Source organism: Orbilia oligospora (genome assembly GCF_000225545.1).
Source record: "Orbilia oligospora ATCC 24927 unplaced genomic scaffold scaffold00004, whole genome shotgun sequence".
NCBI lineage: Eukaryota > Fungi > Ascomycota > Orbiliomycetes > Orbiliales > Orbiliaceae > Orbilia > Orbilia oligospora.
In genome coordinates, this window is record NW_011645561.1 from 924,721 (window position 1) to 952,603 (window position 27,883).

The following is a 27,883-nucleotide window of genomic DNA, read 5'->3' on the forward strand; positions in this document are numbered from 1 at the left end:
CCCGTATAACACCAATGAGTGGCCCATGCGTTCAAGTCGTTCCAATGCATTGCCATATCTCAATCAACGGATACGCCGGGTATATGGTTTATTTCTTGCCAGACCTAGAGATAATCGTTAGTACCGAGCTATAGAGATGTCGATGCAATGTATTCCGGTGTAGCATGAGCCCACTTCTTGATACCGCTACCACCCATGGGGCCCTTCTGACCGGCTCTGTAGATTATACTCGTTAGAAGAGGTTCTTTGGGAAATGAGGGGTATGTGCGGGTTCTTACTTCGCCTGTGCCGCTTTCAGTTCGGCAGCCTCTGCACGATTGTCATAATATCAGTCTCAGTCGTTATTTCAGATTGTTCTGTGACACTCTTGAAGCATACCCTTCTTCTGCCTTTCCTTGAAGGCGAGATCATCCTATATGATACGTCAGTAAAAACAGGTCCTCGAAAGGTTTGAGATGGTTCAATCACTAGGCAGGGGCATGTGATGAATCATACATCATCGAGTTCCTTCTTTTCCTTCTTTGGGGCCTTCAACGGCTTTGCCTTTCCTCCTTGACGTCCGGACATCTTTTGTATCCTTTCTATATGAAGCCTTCAAAGGACTCTGAATGTGGGTTGATTAATGTTTGGTGAAAAAGTTTTGCGAGCTGAATCTGATGGGCAAAACAGAAATTCGAATGAGGTTGGAGGGCGCTTGCTAATAAAGCAGCTGCCAAGAACGATCGACGCACACAACCTCAACTCAACGCCATCGAAGAAAGACGACTCATTTCACTTGTATTCTCGTGTTTCTCCTCATTCTCGCCCCTCATCGACTACAACCATCTCCATCCTCCGAGTTCTTGTTATATTTGATGCTATTTTATTTCGACTCTTGCCATCAACGATAACTTCAAAGGAAGGGGAGGGTCAAGTCTACGTGCTCTTTGCTGGTAGGGACTTGCTGTTGCTGCTACACCACGAATTCTCTTGCAAAAGTTTATTGCTTTGTTTCGTGTAAAATCTCGGGAGTCTCTGGCTAACCATTCGATCGATACGAAATCTCATTCGTTTTGACCACCTCATAGAGCAATATCCGACATTGCTCTTGCTCTGAAGTTTTCAAGAAAGGAAAAAAGGCTTGGAAAGGAACCTAAAACCCGAGTCGGATACCCCCGGTCCTACTTCATCCTTCTTAGCCTCTTTCCCTCTGTCTCGATAGAGGAATTCAAAGATTAGGAATTCAAAGAAGAAGATGACGACGCATATGGATACGGGCAGTGCAATGCATGCCGACAACAAAGATAAAGTAGAGAAGGCACCACACTCGTTGCCTTCCGTTGATGACACTCGCGTTGACCGACAAAATAGTGAACATCAAGCCGAGACCCTGAAGAATAAACCTCGTCTATTAAACGGAGATCGATCATTATCCTCCGAATCCAACGGTACTCGAAAACGGCCCAGAAGTAGCGAACGGAACGGCGGTGTCGATAGTCGTCGGTATGGTTCGAAGCCACCGGTGCAACAGTTATCATCGGTGGCAAACCCGGTTCCACCAGCATTGATGGGACGGCAGCGAATCTCATACGCTGATATCGATACCATGGACACGCAACCTGATTTCTCAAGACCAATTGAGGCTACCGCACGTACGAATTCGATACGAGATTCTCAGAAGCTATCGCCGATTGCCAAACGCGCCAGGACACGAAGTAGATCCCGAAGTAGGTCCCGATCACGGTCGCCGGGTCGAGATCCTCGAAGGAACTATTATGGCGAACCACGATATGAACGAAGAGCTTATTTTGATAATCGAGGTAGTAGGTATGATGATCGACGGGAGAGGGAGAGGGATAGAGACCGCGAAAGTAGGGATAGAGATAGTGGTAGAAATTATCCAGTGAGCGAAAGAGATAGAAGAGGAAAACCACAATCCTCTTCTGCGAAATCATCTCAATCATTTACTAGAAATGATGCTGAAACTAGAAGACGAGAAGGTACTATTGGTTCTTCAGGGAGACAGCAGTCGCCGACTGCCGCCACTACAGGTTCCCCCGACTCGTCTAGCGCGTCGAAAAGAAACGAGAGAGCAGAGTCCGGCGAAGTTAGAAGGTCAGTTTCCCTCGGCAACAGTCATGTCCTGCTAGATACTGATCACAATTATTCATGCAGTGTATCGCCTAAGGAAACCGCCAAAGATGAACAAAAGGATGCTGAGATGGCAGAACCAAAGAAGCCCATTGATGAAGCCGCGATACTCGAAGAACGCAGAAAGCGTCGTGAGGCAATCAAAGCTAAATACAAAGGTCAAGCTACACCTCTACTTGTCTCTGCCTTAGCACTCAATACTCCAACTCCAACTCCAGCTACACCGACTCCTACAGAGGCAACGCCTCTTACTCCAGGTAGGCTTAAAAATCAAGTTGATATAGCATTTCATCGTCTAAGAGCACATGATACAGGTTCCCCGTTTGCTCCCTCTCGAGAGGAGTCCCCGGCCGAATTTTCAATTGAAAAGCAGGATAACACGGAAACCAAGCCACAAGGCGAGGATGACCCTTCTGCTGCAGACTATGATCCGAACGAGGACATGGACGATCGTATGAAAGACAGGCGATACCAGCAAGAGAACGAGGTTTCATCAGGTGCATATGATGAAGTCAAGACTAGCCACGACATTCTAATGCCCGAAAAGCCATCCGATGAGCCAGCTAAGGATGCCGAACAGGATGTCGATGAATTCGACATGTTTGCCGAAGGTGACGATGATGACATGTTCGCTCCAGCCCCCACCAGAGCCAGAGCGGTCAATCCCGCGGGAGCAGGAGCAATTATCGCACAAGCCAAAAAGATGGACTTTAATATGGTCGACGACTGGGACGATTTCGAGGGATACTATCGTGTAGTTCTTGGTGAACTTATTGATGGAAGGTATCATGTCCAAGCAAATCTCGGGAAGGGAATGTTTTCTGGTGTGGTGCGTGCGCTAGATACAGAGACACAGAAGCTCGTCGCCATCAAGTTGATTCGAAATAATGAGACAATGTAGGTCTGCCCCATCAAATATTGTTCTTCAGGGCGTATATACTAACATTCATGGTTTGGACAGGCGCAAAGCTGGACAGAAAGAAATTGACATTCTGAAGAAGCTAGCAGCTCACGATCCCGAAGACCGAAAACACTGCGTTCGTTTGGAAAGATCATTTGACCACAAAGGGCATCTGTGTCTCGTCTTCGAGAACCTAAGCATCAACCTTCGTGAAGTTCTCAAGAAGTTTGGCAGAGATATCGGTATCAATCTGCGAGCCGTTAGGACGTATGCTCAACAACTCTTCCTGGGATTGACACTGATGAAGAAATGCAATATCCTTCATGCCGACATCAAGCCGGACAATATCCTAGTCAATGACGGGCGGAACATCTTGAAGATCTGTGACTTGGGCTCGGCATCCGATGCGTCGGAAAACGAAATTACGCCGTACTTGGTCAGTCGGTTCTATCGAGCCCCCGAAGTCATTCTGGGAATGCCCTATGACTTTGCGATGGATATGTGGTCAGTAGGCTGTACCCTCTACGAGTTGTATACAGGAAAGATACTGTTCACGGGTCGAACGAACAATCAGATGCTGAAGAGCATGATGGAATGCCGTGGGAAATTCAGCCAGAAGATGCTCAAGAAGGGTCAGTTCACGCCAATGCACTTCGATGAAATGTTGAATTTTAGGAGCGTTGAGAAGGACAAATTAACGAACAAGGTACGTCTGGAGTCTCGCTATGACCACTTGGCAAAATCGTAAGTCGCATTCGCAAGAATTATCTCGCTAACTCTCTGTTTTCTTTCGTCACAGGACGTTGTTCGAGTCATCAATTTCACCAAACCAACCAGAGAGCTTAAACCGAGGCTCATGGCGTCGACCTCTGGCATGAAGGATGCGGAAATTAAAGAGCTGAATCTATTTATTGATTTGCTCGATCGATGCCTACAGCTCAACCCTGAGAAACGAATTACTCCACTTGAAGCTCTCAAACACCCGTTTATCCACAAGGCTTTGAAAGCTTAAGTATGCGCCTCGTTTTTCTTGGTTATGGCGTTATCTCGACCTGCATCTTGTCACGAATATTTCTCATATGTGTAGAGTTTTTTTGGGGGGGGTTTTTTTTTTCTGGGTTGAAAGTATACAGGGGTACTAATGTTCTCTGTCGCTTTCGCATTCAAAGAAACCCAGTGATCGGGTTGGTTACTGATACGGTTCGCTCAGCTCGCCTGACAGCTTGCAGGACGGCACGGGTCGTGCAGGATAACCTCGCCGTTTCTCCTGGTCTCATTGACGCCAGGAGATAGAATCTTCTTGTCACGGTCTTCTCTGATTTCTATTACTAATTATAGCGAGTGGATAAAAGTGGGTTTGTGTTTTAACTGCATTTACTTTGACTTCTAGCCTTTTGTATTACTTGCCGGGGTGGTTTCTACAATATACGAGAAAAGATACATATATATACTGCATGAAATTTAGATAAAGCTTCAACTGATCCAATAGAACCCGATAAATGCAAGGGGTGGTCAACTGCCTGCTGGCTGCCCTTTCTCTCTATCCCCCTTTCGTATTCGTCTTTGTTTTTCGTTTAGGAAGGCAGTTAGAAGTTAGGATGGGGATCATGGGACTCCCATCCTGCAGTACCTGTTTTCCGGTACCCGCACACATATCCATTCCATATGATTATATCGTCTAGTATGATTATGTAAAAAAACGCGGCCCTCCGCAAAGTTTAATGGTAGATCGAACGATGGTATAAAGGAACGAAAGAGAAAAAAAGCCTCATGATTTAGGTCCCTAGGAATAAGGAAGGCTGAACCCTGTTTAGCTCAAAGGAGTGTGTTTTTGTTTTTTTCTTTTCTCTTTCTGTTACACCATCTGACTTTCCCTATCCACTTTTTTTCTTCCCCCTTTGTTGAACGTATTTTTTCGTGATCTATTGTGTTACGATAATTAGATCTGAGAGGGTTGGAGTGGATCTTTGAGCAACATAAAAAAATAAAAAAAGAATGATGTTGAAGGATCTGCGCCTTGTTTACTATAACAGGATGGGGAGTGTTTCAGAAATTTCAGAAAAAGAGATGGTATTTTACTTGATTTTGCTATGGGAAGAGGGCTGAGGGGTCAAGCTTGTGTATCTATCTTTTGGTTTGTCTGTGTAACCGTGTTTGCGATTGGTGATACAGACTAGAGCCGGTAGTGAGTTGCTTTGTGGTTGGTGCTCCGTAAGGTAATCGAGCAATCTGGACGAAACGATATTCTCTTTTTCTTTTCTTTTTTTCTTTTTGAGGGGTGCAAATCAAAATGCATAAGGCTTGTTGGGCACAACGCAGTGGTTTGTGGTTTTTGTGGGATGTCAAGGCAGTTGAATAGTATGATTATCATTCGAACTTCGACATTTGTTAGTACGAAAATGTTGATTTGATCGAGATGATATTACTTGTTTCTGTTGTTTAGTGAAATTGGTGAGGTTAATGCGAGAATAGATCTAAATTTAGATTACTAGTATATTATTTTCCCTAACAAACTGAACTACATAATTATTAAATAAACTCGTATGGCACAGCTTCCTTTTAGTTGGTGATAACGTGCGCGCGCGCGAGGGGCTGGAAAACGAATGCAATGTATGCCGGTAAGTATTAAGTAAGTATGTAAGTACTATATATGTATTATCTTACTATCGCCTTCCTTGTTCGTTACGGACGGGGCTGCATATAGTTGTGTTATGCTTTTCGAATTCCTGTGCCGTTTAATTACTTCTGTAGTTAGCTAGCTTTGCGATGTAGCTACATTAACTGCTTAAGAAGCTGTGCCATATTTTTGATGCGGTTCCGGTTCCTTTCGGTACCTACAAACCGTTCTTTCGGAATCTTGAGTTTGTTGTTATTTATTTTATTTTTTTTACACTCATCTCCCTCGTCGACATGCATACGTATATGCCGGATAGTGGCACGGTTCCACCCGACGGCATGGTTTTTGGAAAAATCATGCTCGGGATTTAGGAAACCGGAGCAAGTCCCGTTGATATGCCTAGTTGTCCCTAAGGTTAACGGATCCTTTCACCCAAGAAGAAAAGAAAAAAAGCACGGAAACTTTCAAAAAAATATGATATCTTGTCTGACTGTTTTTGTTGGGTGATCATCAGATATTAGACAGTCGGATGACAATTGTTTGTAACATTATATCGTGATCATGACGCACACGCGGGAAAAGGAGTCGAGTGCTTAGTATGGCCGCATATGGCTGGTTTTTTTTGGTTTTTTTTAACTGCCACTATGTTAAGGATTTTATTTTATTTTATTTTATTTTATATGCGTTTTCCTTCCTTCCTTTAACGCTTTACCCTGCAGCCAATGGGGGGAAGCGCCGCCGTGCGGTAAAGGGTTCTCCGCGCCCTTTTACGGATATAGGATCCGAAAACTAGACATTTTTGCGGAATTAGGTTTTGGACTTATTTTTAATTAATTATTTTTTTTTCAATCCTTTCATAAGTTTAACGGGTAAGCCGATCAGTGATCTCGGAATTAATATCACCACTAAGGATCACCCACCCTTAAGCCAGCGGGGTGCAGTAGTGGGGTTTTGTGGTGGAGGTGGTACTCGCGCATACGGAAGATAATCTTCGTCGTACATACACGTACATACATTTATTCCATATCGACGGGATGTATCTATGTATGTATGTATTGTACTACGCTAGAAATATCCGTGCCGGTAGATATCGCATCCTTTTATTTTTGGGAATTTGGGGGGGAGGGCGCATTTTAGGTTAAGTTAGGGTTAAGCCTAGCTAATTCGTTAGCTAAACTAATGAACTAGCTGACTTTTAGCAGCACGGTTAGGCGGTATTTTCAGCTCTTTTTTTTTTAGTTTGATAATTCTTTTACATGTATTGTTTGATAATCCCTTTGCATATAGCCCCGTTTCGTTGCGTAACACCGTGGGTAACGGACCAGGCGGCGGCAGCGGCGGAGGGTGAAAAAATTTATAATAAAATCTAAATTTGTCGTTTTGCTTTGCTAAGTAACTAACTAAGTAACTAAGTGACTACTTAGCTTACTTGATGCGAAGTTGATTGTTTAATGTAATTGGATATTTCCAACTATCATGGCACAGCTGGCCTAGCTGGTCGGTTTGCAGTTCTGGGGCTAGTATGTGGTACCGACGGCAGATCAGCGGTTAAGTTGAGCTAAGATTGTGATGTTCTTCTTGTGAGTGGTTGGTTGGTTTTTTCTTAGCTGATTGATCAAAGTGAGCTATAAAATTGGAAATTGCGATTATTACAGTTACATTTTTGGAGGCCAGATGTACGTCAACAAGGCATATTTCCAGCTGAAGTCGGGATGATCGATGAGACCCCTCAGCTCGACCGCAGCTTCTTGTTTAGTATGTTGATGTCGAATTAATTGGAATCCCAAGGAATTTGTATACGTATGTAACTATATCCCAAGTCTCTCTTGGAAGTTAGAAGAAGTATTTTCGGATAGAGATCCTTGTAAATTATGATTCCGATCCTGCGATCATGATCATGGATCATCACCTGGATAGGAAAGTAGTTCCTTTAGACATGAGGTTGAGCTAGGTTAGCTAAACTTAGGATTTCGGTTTCTGGCTTATACGCGAACCTGCATAGCTGCATGTTGCCTTAAGCGAAACATGAGAACAGGCAGGGGTGTAGCTATCCGCCCCCCGCGAGTGCTGCTGCTCAAATAGAAAAGGAAAAAAAAAAGTATACAATGCAAATAGATTATGTAGCGACGTTCTGCGTTTGAGAGACGCCTTGCTGCCTTGCTGCCTGTCTTATCGTCTTGTCTTATTTGTTTCTAATAAGACCTCTTTTTTAATTTTTTTGACTTACGAATGCGAATGAAGGCAGGATGAGGGGCTAGGAGGGCTAACGTTGTCTTATTGGCATGATGGTTCAGATGCACTTTGTATATTAGGATATATTATGCAGGTAGTCATTTGAGAGATGCTTTTGTATAAGCGTTTTTACAAGGTATCTACTTACTCAAGTATCTACTTTGATGTACGGATGTACTTCCAAGATCAATATATCTAGCCTTCTTCACATGAAGAGGGTATACAAGTTTAACATTGTTAAACATGTTATACTTTTGAGATCTTTCCTGTGGATGCTTGACTTAAAAGACGGCACGACGTTGCCTTGCAGTGGCCTAGTAAAGCCAAGGCAGTCCATAAGGATGACAATTTGTGTACAGGACATCGGCAACGATCTCGGGTAGGAGATCCCTAAGGACTTCTCGGGTATGCGAGGCGAAGGGGGGGGGGCATCATTTGAAGAAAGTAGAAAGGATGCATATCATATCATCAATTCATCGGGTTTCGGTCTCGCTATCTCTCGTTTTTTTAAATTTTATAATTAGAAGCATTCTTCAAGGAAATTTAATGATCTTGCGGATACATGCCGTATTAGGAGATACTTTTGAAAGGTCTGATCCCACAGCAAGGAGCACAGCAATCGCGGCTGAAAAAGGTATCCACACGCACATTGCGTCGCATGTACTCCGTACTGTGCTCAACATTTTTTTTCTTCTAAAAAGACATTTGATACTTTTCATGATATCGGTTAACCAACATGCAACATGAGAGGGTTTCTTTTCTGCAAAGTGCTGGAGGCTTACAACATTCTTTTTAGGTAAAGAGCACCATCCCCCCCTATAGCTACATCTCGCATGTGTGTATGGTGGGGATCTCGGATGCATATGATAGTCTCAAAAAACAAATCCTTTGCATGACATGATATGTTAGCTTTTCCGAGAATTGGGAGGCCCCGAAAATATGTTGCCTACTACCCTACCTAGAGTATCCTAAAACGAGGTAGTTGGAAACCTATACGATTATGCACGTTAGTGGATTATGTATGAAGCAAAAAAGATATGTTATACGATAATTATGGTTGGGAAAGCTAGAAAAGACAGTTCCCCACATGTTGTTCCAACCCAAAACCTTTCCGGCTTCAGCCCTGAGCACAGCCTTTGGGTAACATGTCAACAATTTAATTGCAACCGACCCCACAGCAAGCATCTACCTATTTTCAACTGAGGAAATCTCACTCGGATCGGGAGAAAGGAGGGATGGATGTGGTACATCCATACAAATCTATGTATGCAATGTATGTACAAGCCTTCTTCTAACCAACATTCTAGAGCTCGCTTGGAACATTTCTTTCTATATGTTGGATGTGTAAGTGTGTGTGAGTGTGTGTGAGTGTGCACACATGTGTGATAATTCAATATCTATTCTATTCCTTGGATTGGCCACAGCCGTCCGTCTGACCCCGACGGTCGAACATTCGAACGCGCGTTCGGAGTACATGCGCATTACATACAATCACATTAGTAACGAGGCACAGCATGTCAATCAAAAGCTTGGCCAGCTTCACTGCTGTTGCTTGTTAATTCCACACCACCAAAAAAAAGGCTTACACTTTAGGAAATAAGCTTGTTAATTAATATTAATAATAATGTTGGGTTGCCTATCACGGCCTAAAGTTTTCCCATGTAAGATCCAACGTGAAAGCTCGTCATCGAATAAGTGTCAGTAGAGCAATGCGGTTGGAGTTGTTTCGAAACACCAGGATGTATGTGTGTATGTACAAACTACCATAGTACTCTGTATGGGTTCGCAGTATACGAGCTTACGGGTGAGGGGCTACAGTGAACCGGGGGGATTAGATTTCAAACCCCTTCGCACACGTATGTGGCGCATATGGCGTAAGGGTTTTTCGGTAATTGGTTCCGTCATCGATTCCACAAGATTATATATCCCCGTCGAACATTTCAGCCCGAATTCGAATTTGAGATTACTCTTTTGATGATATTGTTGTTTGAAACAACAGAGCGATTTTTACGTCCTTGTGTGATGTAGAAAGGTCATATCACGGGGTTCGTTAACGACATATTAGCGATGTCACAGATAACGAATAATATAATATGAAATTCGAGCAGTGTTATTAATTGCGAAAACAACGTTACCCCAACCAGAATAAAATAATTTGCAATTTCCCTTTTCAAATTATAGCTATAGCTAGCTAGTATATGCATTCGATATAACTTCATCTCAAGAGCACACGAACAGCTGGCTTTCACATGCTTGTTCCTTGTAGTTGGCTTTGAGAGTACAATCGCATGTATTAGGTATCAAACTTACGACTAAGTATATTCGAAGAGCTCGTTCGAAAAAAAAAAAAAAAGGACCGACAAAAGTATAGATCGGCTCCACCGCACCAACTTAAAGTTTGGTATTGCTCGAACATTCTAGGGTGTTAGCTAGTCATAAATTCCGAATAAATGGGCTTGGGAATATGTAGTATGTACATATGTATGTGACAGCCCGTTATCCATGGGTTCTGATATCCGAAAGGATCCACGCTCTATGTCAGGCTAAAAGTTTTCCACATGTGGGATTGGGGAATTTATTTTAGTCTGACCTGACTTTCTGATCCAATGTGATATGCGTGCATTTTTTTTTGAATTCCTATTTTTTTTTTTTGCTTTCTATTTCGTATTTAATATTACCCCAAGGAGCAGAAGTACCGGATCTGTGGTCACGACAGGCTAGCGGTACAGAGTTCCGGGATAAATCCGCCCTTGCTTTGGATGAGCTAGCTAGCTGCGGTTTCCGTCTATACCGATGCATATGGAATGCTGTGCTGGGCATTTTTTTTTCTTCGTTAGCTGTGGGGGTACCTGTTCAATGTCTGTATGTATAAGTATATATTGTATACAGGCATTTCATGTATATCAAAGACAAGCACATGGGGAATAAAACAAGTTGACAGCGCAGCCGGTATTAATCTTTCACGTTTATTGATCAACGGCAGGCCTGGTGATGTGGTGTGTGATGTATCAGATTCGTATCGGCTAGACTTTTTTGACAGTACATGGGCAATATTAGCCGTAAGTACCCTCCGTATCGTCGCGTTCATGATTAGCAAAAACAGAAAAAAACAAAAAAGGTGGGTTGTCCCCTTGTAGACACTAATGTATATCGGTGGGAACATGATAGCGGCGATCGAGATGCAGTTGCTTGTAAAGACGTGGCGGAGAGACGAAACCAGGCTAGAAATTGAAATGATATGAAGGTAATCTTTGGTGTTTGGAGAAGCGGGGCCTTTTTTTTTGTTTTCGCCCGCCTCCTTTGAACTTCCATTCCATGTCCGGAGTACTCGTATCCGCTTTTACATACAAACAGGCTCGTTTTTGGATATATCCCGAGATCTATAGGTATCATGATGATTTGCAAACTTCCTTGCTAGTACCGTTAAACTATCTCACAAAGCCTGATAGTGGATGCTGGTGATTACTAGGTGATTCCAGGAGTCGAAAGGAAACGGCCGGCTGGGCAGGTTAACAACTTGTGGATACCCTCTTCGGTCCCGATAGCCATGTTTGGTTCGCACATTCGGCGCAAATAGTGTCGCTGATTTGTGGGCCTCTTGGCCCCTTCTACCACTTACATAGGAGTATATTGTAATAATAGTGGCCGCATATGATATCACAAACTGGTGAGCATAGTACATAGTATACTAATTACATATACAATAGTACTTAGAAGGACAAGTGGGTCATTATAGTCAGTGAGTCGACACCTTCGAAGAAAAGAAAAGGAAGGCATCGAAAGTTCCTCGATCGAGTGGAACATGTAACATGACTGTCTTCGGTCCACTGATATGTTGACAGCGGATCCATCTGCACTGCAGTCCAGAAACTAAATTCACCATCCATTGCATAGCATATTGGCCATGTGCACAGCACTTGCACTGTGTACATACCTAATATACCTAGGTACAGTTTAGGAGGGTTTTATTTTTTTGGGGCAAGCCACAACCATCAAGGCGGATCATTCGGCACTTTTTTCTGATTTCGTTTTTTATCGGATGAAACGCCATCATGGCAGGCCTGTAAAATCTATGGGCTACATCTGGAGTACAGATCAGCTTTTGACCGACCGACCGACCGACCGACCGACCGCAGGTTAGGTCAGAGGCTCGTATCGTATGTGCAAATGCACAAAAGGGGGGCTATTCAAGACGCGGAACAACCCCTCAGAGGAAGGGGGGAGAGAGAGAGAAAGAGAGCTGTCTCCATTCCAATCCTATATGCAAGGCATATGCAGGACGGCTAGATTGATTGGCGAGGTTTGATGTTGAGTGAAATAGACAAATAGGCAAGTTAAGGGGGCCTGTTTGTGTCTTTTCATCCCGAACGAACTACTTGGGCTTCTTTCTTTGCATGCAGCGAGCGCTGCAAGATAGATGAAATTGGGTAAGCACATCGCGATATCATGTCATGGTAAGCTTAGGTATTAGATGGTGGGGTAATAAGTCGACGTTAATAACTCTTTCATGTGGGGAATTGGACAGGATTTCGAAGGGAGAGGCTGGCACGATATCACTTAAAAGAGTAAGAGAGGCTGTTGCAGAACAAACCAGGCCGCAAAAGTAGGCAAAGTAAAAGTAAAAGCAGGCAAAGCAAGCAAGCACAGACCCACTTTTCAGAAGCCGAAAGTACTTTAAAGTCTGCTGGTTCGGATACTTGTCGCCGTTAAGATTTGCTGTGGAAATAAGGGTATCTGGTACCTGAAAATGTCTCTCGCAAACTAAACATCCCTGACAAGCCACCGCGAGAGAATTGACGAGGGTGGGACCGTTAATTCCTCTTAGGCATATAACTTCCCGTGTTATTACATTTCGCACATGGCAGTTTCTACAGCACTTACAGCATAGCATGGTGGCGAGACAAGAAGGAGAGAGGGGAAGGAAAGGAAGGTTCTTCTGAAGGAAATAAATGGTCAAGGAATAAAACCAGACTTTGCGTTTTTTTTACCCTTCGTTTCCCGCGGTGCTGCAGGCGAGAAAAAAAGGCAATGCAGGGTAATCGTCTCGAGATCCTGCTGTAGCACACCGATCCGAGCAGATGATGTCTCATACACAGAAGGTCTAAACAGCCTCGCAGGTAAGAAATCGGTCCCTTTAGGTATTGCCCCCTTGGCCTTCGAGGCGTTGGAATGTGCATCGAAGCTACATAGGCGAGGGGCAGGTTCTGTGGGTCCCAAGACCGACGCATGTTTTGTCATTATAACGTATTATACTACTCTATACATACTTACGTAGACAGGCCTGTGGAGGCCGAGAAGAGCCAAATACCAAGCCAGCTTGCGAGGCCATATTCATACATAGAAGGTCTATACTCCGCAGTATAGTATATACCAAGTACTTAAGTTCTTGGTACGAAGAATGTATAAGTCGGTGAACCTTGCTCCATGTCAGAGTGATCCTTCCTCAATCTACTAGGATCTACACTGCAAGGTCAGGTCCTGCATCTAGAATATATCAGCCCCTTGAAGCTCTATCTGTACAGAATTCCTACAGCGGGATGCAAGTAAGTAAGTAAGTACAAAGTACATAGTACATGACATGAAGTTATCCCGGCAGTGGCATCGGCTGTATCGCAAAAGGGTTTGGGTTTCCAAGATATTAAATGTTTAAGTTGGATTCTTATACACTAAGGAATAGAAAACAGGAAGGGGATGTAGTCTAGCCCGTGGATGTCGAACACTTACTGGGCATAAAGTTTTGGGATGATTGGCAGGGTAGTGTTACCAATCAGTGGTAATCGTCTGACTAGGCGAACGCGGCCATCAAAGTTGCCGTGTCGCAAGTTACAAGTTACGGAGTATAAAAGTGACAATCTATTGAACTTTGAGGCTGCTTTCGAAACTCTAACAGCATGTTTATAGCCGGATCAGTCGGAAAACTGACCATTATGAACCAAAGGCCAAGGCCAGGCCATTCGGGGAAAAAAAAAAAAAAAAAAACTAAGCCTACAACTGAGAAGTAAGTAACCAATACTGCCTGGTAAGCGGTTGCGTATGCGTGTCTACTTCGGCTGTTTTACGATTGCATATCGAAGACCTCGATCTTCAGTGCCGCATGCTTTAAGACTGCAAATTGATTGATTGATTGTTCATCCACACGTTGCTGGCGAATCGAACGTCAGCTGGTAGAAACCTAGAGCTTAAACTAGACTATTTGGTATGTATACCCACGATACCTTACATACATACATAAGTCCGTACGATACTACCTAAAACCTTGAAGATCGAGAGTTTAGCCCTTGAGGATCCTTTTGCGGTCAGACGCGAGGTTGCGAATGTGATTTCGATATCTACCCCTCTGGCCATGGATCGGCTTATAACACCGAGAGTCTTATAGCCTTGGATCCTCTCGATTACGATTAGTGTGGTGAGACACCGGGTTCCGTGCATTTGATTGGCTTATATAGGGGGGCAAACGTTAAGTCATGCAACAAAAGCTGGGGTCCCGTTCCTGAATTCTTTTATTTTTATTTTTTTTAGGGACGGCCGGCTCTCAGGAGTATGTGATATACACGCAATGCAAAAATCGGTGGCAGACTCGACAGTCAGACCTTGCTTCTGTGGAATCTTAATACTAACTTTCCGCTTGTGGTCGTTTATGGGGTAAAAGTATGCACATGTGTGTCTGGATGTATGTCAGTAAGTGCGTACCCTGGAGAATGCCGTCCGCGGTCTGCCGCATGACCAGATGTTATGTATGTAAGTACATAAGTCAGTAAATTATATGTATAATCAAACAAGCATCTACAAAACATACATCTCCCCCCTTTTGACTTTTGCGGATTTTTGAGTTCAGCATGGCTGCTTTTAGCGCATGAGGAGACGAGCAGCAGAGTAAACCTTAAAATGACTGGCGCAAAAAGCTGACTAGCATTGATATCTCAAAATAATACAGAGTAATGTCATATCTCAAAATACCTGATAATTTCGTACGTGAAATGAAGCCAAAAAAGATACCAATAAAATAAGTAGATATATGCGTTTGTATGTAATAACCGGCGGCGGGTGGTTCTTCAGACGGACCCCGGCTACAGCGGTTGTTGGTCATAAATTTAGGAGACGGCTTGGTACATATCCCGGCATGTCCAAACTCTTGTCGATTTTCATGCGCCAGCAGACTTATCAACTTCAAGAAATAATAATTAAGTATTTGCCTATAGTTATTCTCTCTCCTCCGTATTCTCATTCCCTGGTTTATTTTTGGAACAGAATTCAAAAGTACCGTTGACATTTTGATATGGGTGTCCTTCATTCCACAAAAGCGTAATTGGACCCTTTCAACCAACAAACAGGCTGAAAGAGAGAAAGAGTAATTCGGCCTTTCGAGAGCGCCGTTTCACGTAAACCTACGAACTGCCTTCTCCCACGTTTTTGTGCCTTGTTGCAAAGCCCGCGAGAGCTGAACTTCAAAAAAATAACAACTTTAAAAAAATGAAAAAAAATGAACCGAAATTTGTTCTCTCTTCTCCCAAAATTAAAAAAAAAACCAACCTACGGAAACAATGGCAACGATAAGCCATGCTTGCACTTTTACCCCCCGCCCCGGGAAGTTATATGTCGCATCTGTCGCCACAAATGGGAAACAAGAGTGACGTTTTACTGGTTTGCAATTTGTCGTCCCTATAACCTTTTCTGACAGCCGGGTCCTTCGCCTTGCGGGCTATTTTACTTGTTTTGGGTATGGTTGTTTTTTGGTGTGTTTTGTTTTCTATACATGTGCGCTTGGCTGGAAACCGCACTAGAAGGTTGAGGAGGGAGCTCTAGAAGCAAAAAGCATATGTGTTCGTTCACGGAAGGGAGATTTATTATGATTTCCATTTTGTAAGTAGTTTGATTTCTATGAATAGATAGATCCTTTTGAAAGAGGAGGATGAACCTCCAATTTTTTTTTATTCACAGGTGGAAAAAAAAAAAAAAAAAGAGAAACTCGAAAGGGAGTTGAAACTTCTTGAACTGGTCGTTTGCAGACATACAAAAAGTTGCGAGAAGCGAAAAGAGCCAGTATAAATCCCAAAACAATTGATAGGGAATAAAACTGCAAAGCGGTATATTTTGGATATCATTTTTTTTTGAAAGCAAAGGGAAAATATGTACCATTCTTTCTGAGAAGAAAGACGTTAAATGATATGATAGAGACTGCGCCAGAAAGATTACTGAAAAGCAGAAGGATGTATAATGTAAAGAAAAATCCCGTTTTGAATGATATAAAATTGCAAGAAGAAATGGAAACGATCGAGTTTGATATTCTCAATTGTGATGCTCCCCAGTGCCCCAAAAGTAATAGAATAAACCCCACCCCCCAAAAAGTAATCAAAAAGAATAAAAACCATGACATCTTTTGCTAGAATAATAATGCCCTCCAATCATACAGGTATCATAGGTAATGAGTTTGACATAGGAAATAATAGAAAAACAAACAGCCGGATAAAATCCCCAAAAAAACTCCATACATGCTTTATATGTGGTTGTAAAAGACAAACAAGCTCCAGTGGTATCAAGTTGTAACGATTGTTGAGATAAAAGAAAAAAGAAAAAAGAAATCATAGTTCCCCAAGCCGTATATTTTCATGAAAATTAGGAAATCATTTGAAGGTTATATATTTTATAAAAGAATTGAAAGGTTATTAGAGCACCCTCTAGCAGGCTTGGATGCTTTGAGGAAGTGCTGGTGGTTGTGCGACGATGTATTTGACTCCATCGAAGGGACTCCAGGCGTTTTTATATTGGAATGAAAGAGGAGCGTACTCATCTGCAACAGATGGTGTAATTGGTGTACCTGCAGAAGAATTGCTGGATGATCTTGAAGAGTAGCCATGGTTGTTATTTCGGAGAGAAGCTGGGATTGGAACTTGTCCATTGTAAACCTGGGGTGGGAGTTGGAACATGTCGGTGACAGAGATATTTGGAGAAGAGTTAGTCTCGCTGAGTGGTGGGCTGTCGAGTGGGCTGTTGGTGGTGAATCTGGAACAGTGATGGATCCTGTAGCGAAGCTCTGGGATGGTGATCCTCTTGGCTGGGTTGATCTCAAAGATCCTGCGCAGAATCAAGTCCAATTCGGCAGACAATGGAAGAATGGTCCTGAGGAAACCGGGATCCTTCAAGAAAGCTCGGAAAGTGCTATCGCTCTGCGAAGCACGCTTCCATGGGTTTCGTCCACATGTGAGGTTGACAAGGATGACACCAAGGGACCAGATATCATTTGGAGCAGAAGCATAACAAGCAGATCCTCTAGATGGAGACTGTTGGCACTCTATAAAAAGAAAAGTTGTTAGCATCATGTGATGTTTTTTTTATATATCATCGATATGTGTGAGTGTACTTACCAGGTGACATATAGAAAGTGGAACCACAGCCAAAGTCAGAGGTGATTGGTTCTGTAGTAGCAAGACCAAAGTCTGCGAGTTTAACTTGGGTTCCATTATCGGTGACCAAGATGTTCTCTGGTTTTAGATCCCGATGGTAGATTCCCAAGGAGTGGCAGTACTCTACAGCATCCAAGAGTTGAAGGAAGACCCTCTTGGCCAAGATGTCGTTGCCTACGAAGTTACCATGTTCGGTAATGTTTGTGAAGAGATCACCTTCTGGGCAGTATTCGATAATGACATAAGTACAGTCAATATCAGAAATGATCTTGACAAGGTTGACAACATTTGGATGTGCGCTAGCACGGTGATGCAGGGCGATTTCCCGTTCCTGGAACCTGCGCTGTCGCGAATCGAGCCCAACTCTGGATAGAGCCTTGACGGCATATGGAATGTGAGTGTAAATGTCGACCGCGGTGTAGACGACGCCATATGCACCAACACCCAAGATGCCGGTGAGTTCTATTCTACCAGCGAGTAGGTGGCCTATTCTGTCCTCTGGTCTGGCGGTGAGAGCAACCTGGGAGGGTAACGAGATGTCCGACATGTTTATGTGTTGTGAGATGTGTTGTGATGAGGTTGAACTTGGTAGCGAATGAGAACTTGCAGCACAAAGAGACTGACTGGTGTAGAAATAAGATATAGAGAGAGTAGTAGTAGTAGTAGTAGTAGTAGTAGTAGTAGTAGTAGTAGTAGTAGTAGTAGTAAGTAGTAGTAGTAGTTAAATTGTCGGAGAGAGAGAGATATAGAGATAGAGAAAGTGTCGGTAGGGGATGTATTTGGATGTTATATAAAAGACGATTTTCGAATTACTGCAATGTCATCCGGCAAGTCAAATCAAGTCGAAGAGAAAGATCTGGCAAGATATATATTCTGTCTGTTTGGTGAAATTCAACAAACAGAATTCGAAGCAATAGAATAATAAGTATGTATGAGTGTATGTATAGAAATATTTGAGTATAGAGGGAATGTAGTGAAGATATATAAAAATCGAGGTTGGAAGTGGTGAGGTATTTGAGGAACGTCGCAAAGCAAAGCAAGCAATAATGCTATAAGTAGGAAAGTCCGGTAGTATGGAGAACTGAGTTGTACAAGCAATGCGAGGTCCTTTCTTCTTATTCGTCACTACACCGCAGGCAAGGGGTGTGGAGGGCTAATGGTGGGGAGAGTTCTATTATCGAACGAACTTAAGGGCGAATGATAGAACTTCTTCGTCAATTTGCTTTTTCTTCTTTCTTTCTTTCTTTCTTTCTTTATTTCTCTCTTTTCTTTTTCTGTCTTCTTCTTCTTCTTCTTTTCTTTCTTTTCTTCTTTCAACCCTACTGGTTTTGCTTTTTCTATAGTACTATCCTTCGCTGGCTGGGCTGTTGGCTGTCTCTGCGGTGTGACGAGTGCGAGGGGGGAAAAAACCCAAGTTTGAACGGATTAAGATTTCGGTGGTGTGTGCCACTCTGCCCCCGACTGAGTGAAAGTGCCTTTATGACCGATATGAAGTGTAAGCAGCTACTAACAAGACCCAGCAAATTTCTCCTTCTCCTCGGTCTGGTCTGGTCTGGTCTGGTATGGCTAGTCTGGGGGCTGTAAAGGTAAAGGTAAAGAGTCTGTTCTTGGAGGAGCTACCACCAGCTAATGCCTAGAGGGTCTCCTGAATGTGTAATACTTCCCCTTCGGCCTTTTGGCTTACAAGCTGCTAAATGTACATATGTACATTACTTTTTTCTTTTTCTTTTTCTGTTCTTCTCTTTTCTTTTTTTCCCTTCCTTTCCAACAAGGAGGGTTTAACGATATGGCGAAGAAGAAAACATGGCTATGACATTTTTTTGGTCCCTCCGGAACTGCCCTCGTCTTAGGGTCGGTACGTGTGTGAGTATGCGTCTCCAAAGCCGCAGCTTTGTACAGTAGCCTGCCTGCTCTGTTTTTTCTCAGACCGCATGCATGTGCGTGTATGTATTGCATATCATTTGGAACAAAATGAGTGGCTCGTCGGAGCAAATACGGATGGAACCTGACCCACGAGAGAGTAACACGACTCAAACGACCCAGAGACTAGACTGGGTTCAGTACACACACTTCTGAGCAAAATTAGCAGCAAAGGGAAATCCTGTGTGAAGGAGGACAGCACCGTACTGTGTACACGGTATGTATGTATGTACTCGGAGGCAAGGATTTGCTTTTTTGGTTTGCCATTCTTCTTCCAAATCCCAGTGCCATGCGTCGGTTAGGTACAGATTTGTACTTTGACAGTCATTTTGTGAGGAGTGTTACTTCGAATCCTTATGCCTGCTTTTTTTCCTTGCGAGAGCGATCCAAAAGGTACCAGGTGACGATGGTGGGTGAACAAACTGGAGAAGGATAGGTATCCTACATGCCGAAGTACCTGCTCAAGCGGCGAAAACTCGAGCAGGTACATACATCAATACATCAAGACATACAGACAATACACGACTCCACAGAACCGAGAATCAATCAATCAATCTAAAAAAAAACAAATTCCAAGATGCGCAGTCTGCACGCTGGTCATCGGCGGTCGCTTTTTTTCCCCCCATGATTTGTTTTTCAAATCTTGATATGGAGTCTGTGCCGATGGATGCTTTTCTTCGACAGCCTGGATAATGGTATGCTTGGTTGGCCATACCCCTGCCCTTACGCGGGCTGACGCGAAAGCCAAGGAAATAGGAGTACCGTTGAGTACCTGGCCCACTCGGAAGGCTACTTTCTTTGGCGCATTTGATTATGATTTTTGCCATTCGAATGACATATCGGCCATTCTTTGTACTCTTTTTTTTTTTTTTATGATAGACCGACTATCAAATGATGATGTAGTACTATTCTAAGTAAGTACTTAGTAAGTATGTATTGTTGCATTTTGAATTTCCTCGCGGCTGTTAAAATGTTAGTTATTCTTAAGCCCAAGGCATGCATCATTAGAACCTTGCATAGAATTGCAGCAAGCCATCATAAAAAAGACCAACTGATGCATGCAATGAGGTTGGACTCGAAAGATTTCCCTCGCCGAAGTCATGTATACATAATTATCCGTTGGAAATACAGTACTATCACATGTGAGGACAAACTTCTGGCTTCTAGTGTTTTACAACGTTGACCTGTACTCATATAATATATATTATAACTCAACAATGTTGCGCCAGGCCAAACACTCTCTTGCGCCTGAGGTTAGTCACTAGCCACCCTCTATTCCTATTAAGTGTGTTGGCGAACTATAAAAGTAACATCAGTTAGAAGGCCCGTCGATGGATCAGGTCTTCATTGGTTATACGTTAGCCGTTGGGCGTCATCAGATCGACCGATCCCATGCTCCTGATCACTAATAACGTTGCTCGGTACGTACTCAGATTCGAATTTCGCTGTCAGAAAACCGGCACTGCAACAGCCGCCCATAAGATCGTAATCTGATAGACCCCAGCAGCCGCATATTCCCTTTTGTGACAGTACGCTCCCTAATAAAACCTATTTACATATATGTATTGTATGATAACTTAAACTTAAACTTTTGTTTTTGATGGCTTGCTAAAATGATTGTTTACTCCGCTCGGCTCGGTCTGAAGGCACAAAACATGTCGAATGACTTGCTTGTACCCTTATTAGGATTCAATATGTCGAAATACTAAATTCCCATTCCCTTCTAGGCCGTCTCTGAGGCAAAACGCCCCCCGTATTGGTGTCATGTATACCCCAGGTCCATTCTGCTCTGTTTCGCATGTCGACTGGAGCATATCACCCGTTCGGACTTTCCATGCAGGGTAACGATTTGGAAGTATAGCTGGTACATCAGAAATACATTTGCAAACTAGACGCTCCTCGCCCCAATCTGCCAACAAAAATAAACTATCTCGCTTCTGCATTTAGGTTGCGTGCATTTCGTTGAGAGAAACAAGCTAAGAAGCTCAAGAAGGTACCTTGATCCTTCCTCAATAACAAGGTACCCATCTGTACAATACATGCTGCCAAAGTATCTACAGCCGCTGGCTGGTGCAAGGGCTGAGTTGAACGATCTACGAGGCTAGAAAATACTCTGTACTTAACAAGTACACAGGTTGAGCAGATGCTATTTAGGCATCTTTTTACCCTTTACACTAGTATCGAGATCGATCCTTGGACCATCCCCTTGGTGGGGTCCAGGCCTCGTACGTCCATCGTGGAAAACTAGCTTTCGATAATCTTGCTAAGCGGTACATACCGCAAGACAATGGCTGCTCTGACAGCTACTTCCATACCTGGACGAAACAGAGTCTTCCTTGCCCGACATTGAACGTTGGCCTATAGGCTGTCGCCTATACCGTTATAGCTTACCGTTATATACATGAATATTAGCTTTGAGCTTCCTGAAATTGTTACTTCCTTCACACACCCCACACATATGCAACTTTGTTAAGAAGTTTTTTCCCCTTATTCACGCTGTTAATTTGGGAAGTCGCTTCCACGGGCTTAAAGCCGAGAGGATACAGTAGCTTTTGATAATAATAGACAGTCATCAGAATTAGGCGATGTCAAAAGTAGCTAAGGCCGAATGCTAACCGATTGGAGCCACGAAAATAAGCCCGATCTCCAGATACTCGTGCTGAAGTGGAGTCTCCTGCTTTGACGATGTACATATGTATGTATCATGGAGAAAAGGTACAGTTTTTCTCTCTTCACCTGTACATATCGGTTCTTGCTCCCAACATGGCCGACCGGATTTCGACGAGTGCATAAAAATTCTTGTTAATATAATCCAGAGGCAACAATAGCAAAAGAATGATATCAGCCACATGCTGGATCTTGCGAATTCAAGACACTAACCAGGCTGCGCACTGTCACCAAGATACCATTCCGTCCGTGCAAGCCACATCTTGCGGGGAGGCCCTGTCTCCTTCCTGTGCTGGTCTAACCCAGATTTTATTCTTGGGAGGCGCGCTCCTCCAGAAAAATCCCTTCAATTTTAATCAGAGACAGGCCTGGGCATGTTTCCTTATCGCTCATCGCGGCCGGGCTCTGATTGGCTAAGGATCGGACGATATTCAGCTTTAGTCATATGAAGGTGGTCTCTTTCAGCAATGCCATTCTTTGCCACCTTGAAGCAGTAGCAGGGAATCTTTACGTCAATCTGCGGAGCAGTCACCAGAAAATCAGGCTGTTTTTCAAATATGGACGTTGGGGAAATTCGAATCAGGATTTCCCCCATCTGTATCGTCGGCAAGCCCTTCCCCACCCACACCTCCTTTCCAGAATTTTCGGTTTCCGCTTGCTGGGAAGCCCGTGGAGACATCGCTGATTGGAGCAACCGACACCGACGAGATGGTTTTTGAAGATAATTGCTGTCTATGGTTAGCGGCTGCTAGCGTTGGGTCATCGCTCTCATTTGCCAGAAATCTCCAGCACATTCATTTCCATTCCACAGACAGCCTGGTCTGATGTTTAGTTAGTCCATGCTAATGCTGGTTTCTTGTGTCCTGCATCTGGTTATCCTCGTGGTCCAGTCTGTATGGAAGTACCGCACTTCTGGAAAGAAGTACACGAAGTACACCGAGTCCCCCTGCCGTGACTATGCGTTGTCCTCCGCCTCGAGGTCATTTGCCCACCCAATCATGATGGCGCATGAGCCAGCAGATCGTTTCCACTATATCGAATTGAAACATCTCGGGTTGCCAGCAAAGTGGCCCATCGCATGAAGTTGATTGAGCCGTTTGGTCGAATTGCGACTCCGGTTGCTGAAAACAATCAATCTGAATTCATGGATCGCAAACTAACACATGCACTCCAACTTGGCCCTCGCAAAAACTAGCCAGCAAACAACGGAGATCAAAGGGTGAGCACTCTCACTTGCCTTCCTCTACTCGGCTATCGGGACGGCATTGGCACCTGTGTTTCGTACACGGTGGGGATTTGGTCGGATTGCGATTCGAAGAGGCTCCACCCAAAGTTTCATCCTCAGATATCATCTTTCGATGGCCAAGGCAAATGCCCAAGCGTTTTGAGGGCCATATATGCGCAATTTGCGGGCAAAACGGCACAGTCGGCCACAAAAGTTGGCCTGAAAGGCTATAGCAACTACGGTCCTAATCATTCGATCGAACCCAATTCGACAAACCCTCTGAGAAAGAAGGAAAAAAGCTCTACATCATGATTATGAGGAGTTCCTTTGCATAAGCCTTGAGCTACTGTAAGGCAGCAAGGGCTTCGCCGTTTGCAGCGCATCGGACGAGAGAGAGTTCCAAATATCCAACAGCTGTTATTAATATTCCTGAAGTGTTCATTTGCAGAAAACCCAGCCGGCAAATTCCCAAACCCGAGAGGACTGCTTATTTCGCGGCCTCCGTGCGTTTACCGAGAATGAGTGTCTGGGAGATTCCATCTAACGGATAAGCCGCTTTTCGCTTTTGATGTCTTGCTCCCAAGACTTGGATCATCATCTCGCACTCGGGTCAGCTCGGTCAAGCAATTAAACGATATTACCAAAGTGCGACAGAAAGGAGAGTTTTACAAAGTGGATCTCGATTTCGTGTGGCATCCCGTAGCCTTACATGGGATTATCATCAAATTCGAAGCGAGAGAGGTCTCGACGAGCCCATGATCATCTGATCCCTGGGTAATCGAAGAAATGCACCTCCTCGTTTCCCTCAGAAATGCTCTCAAAGGGTTTTGTCTTGGAGTAAGGGCATAAAACGTGGTCTCACACGCTATGACCCACCCTGATAACAATCACGGCATGCCTTTCCCACGTTTATCCTCGTTTAACATGATTGTGTTCCGTTTCCTCAGCCCATATTCGAAATCGGTGTAAGGATTGAGAGACACCAAAAAAAAGACGAGCTCGTCTCCCCTCGAGATAGTCAGTCATGTGCACTTTGATCTTTCATTTTTCTCTCTTTGAAATATTCACTCCCTTTTGCCCCTTACATGAGCAAACGGGAATTAAGCGGAAGATGACCAGTAATATTCCTGGAAATATGCTGTTAAGGACTGGAGATCCTGATCCTGATCTAGGGAACCGATCGGGTGTTCCTTTCTATCCGCAGCGTCCGGATGACCGTCTACAGCGGTTGAGAATGCCCTCTAGTTTGTTCTATTGTTGGATCATCCTCGCAAGATTCACCCCAAAAATGATGTCCTCGGCTGCCCATGCATAAACGAGGGAGAATAATCATGATTTTGGATATATGCTTGTCCGGAGATCTCAAGACCCTGCCACAGCGTACATCTTCGCAGCCGAACTTGTCTTGTGAACAACCGATTATCTACCCGTTATTCTAGCTGCAGATGTCAAAATTTTTTTTTGTGAATCCTTGCAATCATGCCTCATGATGTTATGTATGACCCATGCAAATTATTAATTACCTAGCATGGAAAGGGTTCGAGCACATCCTTGAGAAATGGCGTTGAAAAGCTTTTTGTTAGATCTCGAGCTTTGCCGAAAGCAGTCGTCAAGAATGCCAATCGTCAAAAATTACCAGCTAGATGAGGGTTGAATTTTGGGATATGCAGCTTCTTTTCCAATAAGTTGCACAAGTATAGGAAGTATCTGCAAGTCTCTCATGTATGGCGTCCGAGCTGACCGCCTTTTTTGCTCAGATGAACCTGGCTTTGGCAAAGCCAAAAAAATGTACTCGTCTAGCTTGGTCGGGTATTTTGGCGTGCATATCACGAAGGTCGGACTGGAAGAATTAAGTCCGAGGAGACTAGTTTTTCGGTGGTGCTGCCTGAGCGTCGGACACCGCCATCAATCGGAGCGGCGGTCTAGATTCTTCCCAGTTGCAGCTGCAACTGTGGCGCAACAGAATGACCCCTGTCGAGTAGTTACGTCGTCCAAGCCCAGAGTTTTCCCGAGTCAGGCCATTGAACACGCACGAAACCCTCCCTTCTGCATGTCTAACCCTGGCTGCCAAAAAAAAAAGTCTACGCGAGATTGAATGGTCTTAGACCAAGGTGTTTCTTTCTCGGACGGGGACAGTTGGCGAATGGCCATCTGCACACGACCGACGGCGTCAGGCTATGAGGCGCTAACAGCAGGACGGAGATACACGAAAGCGGTAGTTGTCCTTAATTCGGTCGACACATCCGAACGAAAAGCATTTCCCGAGCTGGCCAGTAGTAATCTTCTCAACGGGAAGAAAAAATCCAACAGCTACCTGTGGCACAATTAAGCTCGTGAGTCGACTATGACATCGGGATCAGCTCACCGGAGAAATAACAACGGAAGTATACTAAATGCACGGATAATCGACATCGATGAGTGGATAGTTCGGCTGCTAGTACGGCTAGTGGACGGCTCCTCGCAAATACGGGCTCCCCGACTCAAGCTTCATTCATGTACGAAGTGGATCAATTCTTGCCAATTGGACCTATGAGCCTCCTTTGCAAATTGACCCATCGAGGAGGATACCCCATCGAGGATACATTATTACTATGTATATCGATGCATGAAACGTGGAGAATCAAAGGAATCAAAAATACATGTCCAACCGTGCGAATGCGGATTATACGGAGTATGCATATGCGCATCTCCATGTTTCTTCTTCGGTAAATCCTCAAAATACCTGATACGAGATATGGCTCTCAATATGCATGTGGAGTTCCAATCCCGAGATCGATCTGCTCTCTGTCACTTAAACCGTACGATCTATGCGGAGAGTACTTCTCCGTACCGAGAGCCGCTGAGGTCATTGGGATTTCTCCTACCCCCCTTGCTTCAGTTCGTCTCATTTTTGTTTACGCATATCCCTCCGTACACTCACGCGGCTTCACCCTACATACGACTTACATGTTTTTAGACGAGAAACGAAGGGACATGCAAGCTCCTTGCGTCCGTCACACAAACAGCTGGTCCGTGAAAATATTTCTTTTATTTTCTTTTATTTCTTTTATTTTTTTTACAAGCTTAGAGCTAGTGCTTGTGCTTGAGGGTGCTATGTTGGCAGTACATTGGCATACCTGTTTGCGATTAGATTCCTCCATAGAAGCCTCGGTTTCCCATTTCCAACCAATTATAGCTTCACACTTACTTACTAACTACTTCGAAGTTGGTACAGTGGATGCCTGATAATATTAGAAGCTAGAATATTAGAATTGGAAGACTAAGCCAAAGCAGGTCTGCAGCTGCAAGCTGCACTCAGCATCTACATTGTCCAACTTCCAACAATCCAACGCACTTATGGGGACCCACTGACAAAGTCGGCAACTCCTCCGGCTTCCTCGAATTTTTTTTTCCTTTAATCCATACATAGGCCTTCCCAAAAGAAAATTTCCCAGAAACCATCTTCTTGGGAAACCCGAGTGCGGTATCATTTGCGATTTGCATTCTTTTTTACCCAGACAGACCCGACTGATCCTCGTATTAATTCTAGATCCCAAAACCCCGTGACTTGGGTGGGAGCTATCCCCCGAAAAAGGTTCTGGTTACGTCAAGAATAAATTATCCAACCAGTGAAAAACGACCCGTGCCGCCCGACAAGATATCATCGACGGTAGCAAATACAAAATCCACACGGGAAGTCATTCTTTTCCCCCTTCGTCGGTTTTTTTGCTTTGGTAGAGGGGCGGGCGGGGTTGGCAGTAACTGTTTGTTGGAAAATGTCCCGCCATTTTCGATAGGTTGCGGAATCTCCAAGTCACCTGCGCTCGTGGGTCTTCCAATAGCCAAAATGTTTGCGTGGTGGGTGTGGAGATGAACGATATGGTGGATACTTCCCCACCACACCTTCATATGGGGAAGTTTCAGCCAAAAAGAAAGGTTAAAAGAGGGCTAAAAGAGCAGAGTCTCGGCGCTGGCCCATCCGACTACCTGGAAGCGCCCTGATAAACCCCGATTACCGTGATGGTGGGAAGATCATATCGATTTGATCTGTGATTGGACAATTATCGATGTTGAATGGGTCATAGCTTCACCTCATTGATGATTTTTTTTCGTTCATCATCAAAAAGAATGAATAATAAAAAAAAGTTTGCATCATGGGACTTGGAAGAAAAACGAAAATCGTCTTAGCTCAGCCTGATATTGCTGTCGCATCTATATACTTTTGTGGATTCATAATTCAATATTTTCCCTTTTGTGGTGCGAGTGAGATGACCAAAAAGGAGGGTTCGGCATATTCTCGTGAACTCGAGGCGTATTCCGCCGGTAAATACCATTTCGTATATACCCCTGAGATCACTTTTTCATAACCGTATCCATCGGGATAGTACGTAAGTCGATTCGCTGAAGGGTAGCATTTTCGATCCTGATCACATTTTACTTTGGTCGCATTGGTAGATGGTTCACAAGTCACACCTTCGTCATCGCTCCGTCTTACCACGGAACATCGGCCCTTCCATTTCTATTCCCTCGCAAAGATGCATGCGCCTATCTCCTAAATCTAGACGATATCAAAAAGCCCAACCTAAACGTGCATCCTTTTCCTTTTAGGATGAGTCCTATAGTACCGAATCCTTATGACTGCCTTATATGAGAGCCGCAATATTGGTAAGCTAGTCGTAGGCGAGCGGAGGAGCTCCATGACAAGTACACCAAAACGCCTCGAACCGAATTACCATCTCCGGAGGCCAAAAAAGTACAATATCGAGAGTAAAATATTATCGTGTCGTATATCTCCAAAAGATGTTGGAGAT

The 27,883-nt window shown here is 44.0% G+C and overlaps 5 protein-coding genes across 5 annotated transcripts; 1 reads left to right on the forward strand and 4 right to left on the reverse strand.

Annotated features, from left to right (window-relative positions):
• Positions 1-128: 128 nt before the first annotated feature.
• AOL_s00004g274 (uncharacterized protein) lies at positions 129-567 on the reverse strand (the record flags this gene model as incomplete). The annotated part of the gene is made up of 4 exons (XM_011118924.1): positions 129-216; positions 279-309; positions 379-412; positions 496-567. 4 exons carry the CDS (start codon positions 565-567, stop codon positions 129-131), a joined length of 225 nt encoding a protein of 74 aa, XP_011117226.1.
• Positions 568-1,234: 667 nt separating this feature from the next.
• On the forward strand, positions 1,235-4,043 carry AOL_s00004g275 (uncharacterized protein; the record flags this gene model as incomplete). Its single annotated transcript, XM_011118925.1, has 5 exons — positions 1,235-2,094; positions 2,155-2,387; positions 2,445-3,027; positions 3,092-3,737; positions 3,831-4,043. 5 exons carry the CDS (start codon positions 1,235-1,237, stop codon positions 4,041-4,043), a joined length of 2,535 nt encoding a protein of 844 aa, XP_011117227.1.
• A 10,053-nt stretch (positions 4,044-14,096) lies between these two features.
• On the reverse strand, positions 14,097-14,309 carry AOL_s00004g276 (uncharacterized protein; the record flags this gene model as incomplete). The annotated part of the gene is made up of 1 exon (XM_011118926.1): positions 14,097-14,309. One exon carries the CDS (start codon positions 14,307-14,309, stop codon positions 14,097-14,099), a length of 213 nt encoding a protein of 70 aa, XP_011117228.1.
• A 2,246-nt stretch (positions 14,310-16,555) lies between these two features.
• Positions 16,556-17,828, reverse strand: AOL_s00004g277 (uncharacterized protein; the record flags this gene model as incomplete). Its single annotated transcript, XM_011118927.1, has 2 exons — positions 16,556-17,169; positions 17,243-17,828. The coding sequence occupies 2 exons, from the start codon at positions 17,826-17,828 to the stop codon at positions 16,556-16,558; spliced, it is 1,200 nt and encodes a 399-aa protein (XP_011117229.1).
• A 4,422-nt stretch (positions 17,829-22,250) lies between these two features.
• AOL_s00004g278 (uncharacterized protein) lies at positions 22,251-22,547 on the reverse strand (the record flags this gene model as incomplete). Its single annotated transcript, XM_011118928.1, has 2 exons — positions 22,251-22,412; positions 22,497-22,547. 2 exons carry the CDS (start codon positions 22,545-22,547, stop codon positions 22,251-22,253), a joined length of 213 nt encoding a protein of 70 aa, XP_011117230.1.
• Between the last annotated feature and the right edge of the window lie 5,336 nt (positions 22,548-27,883).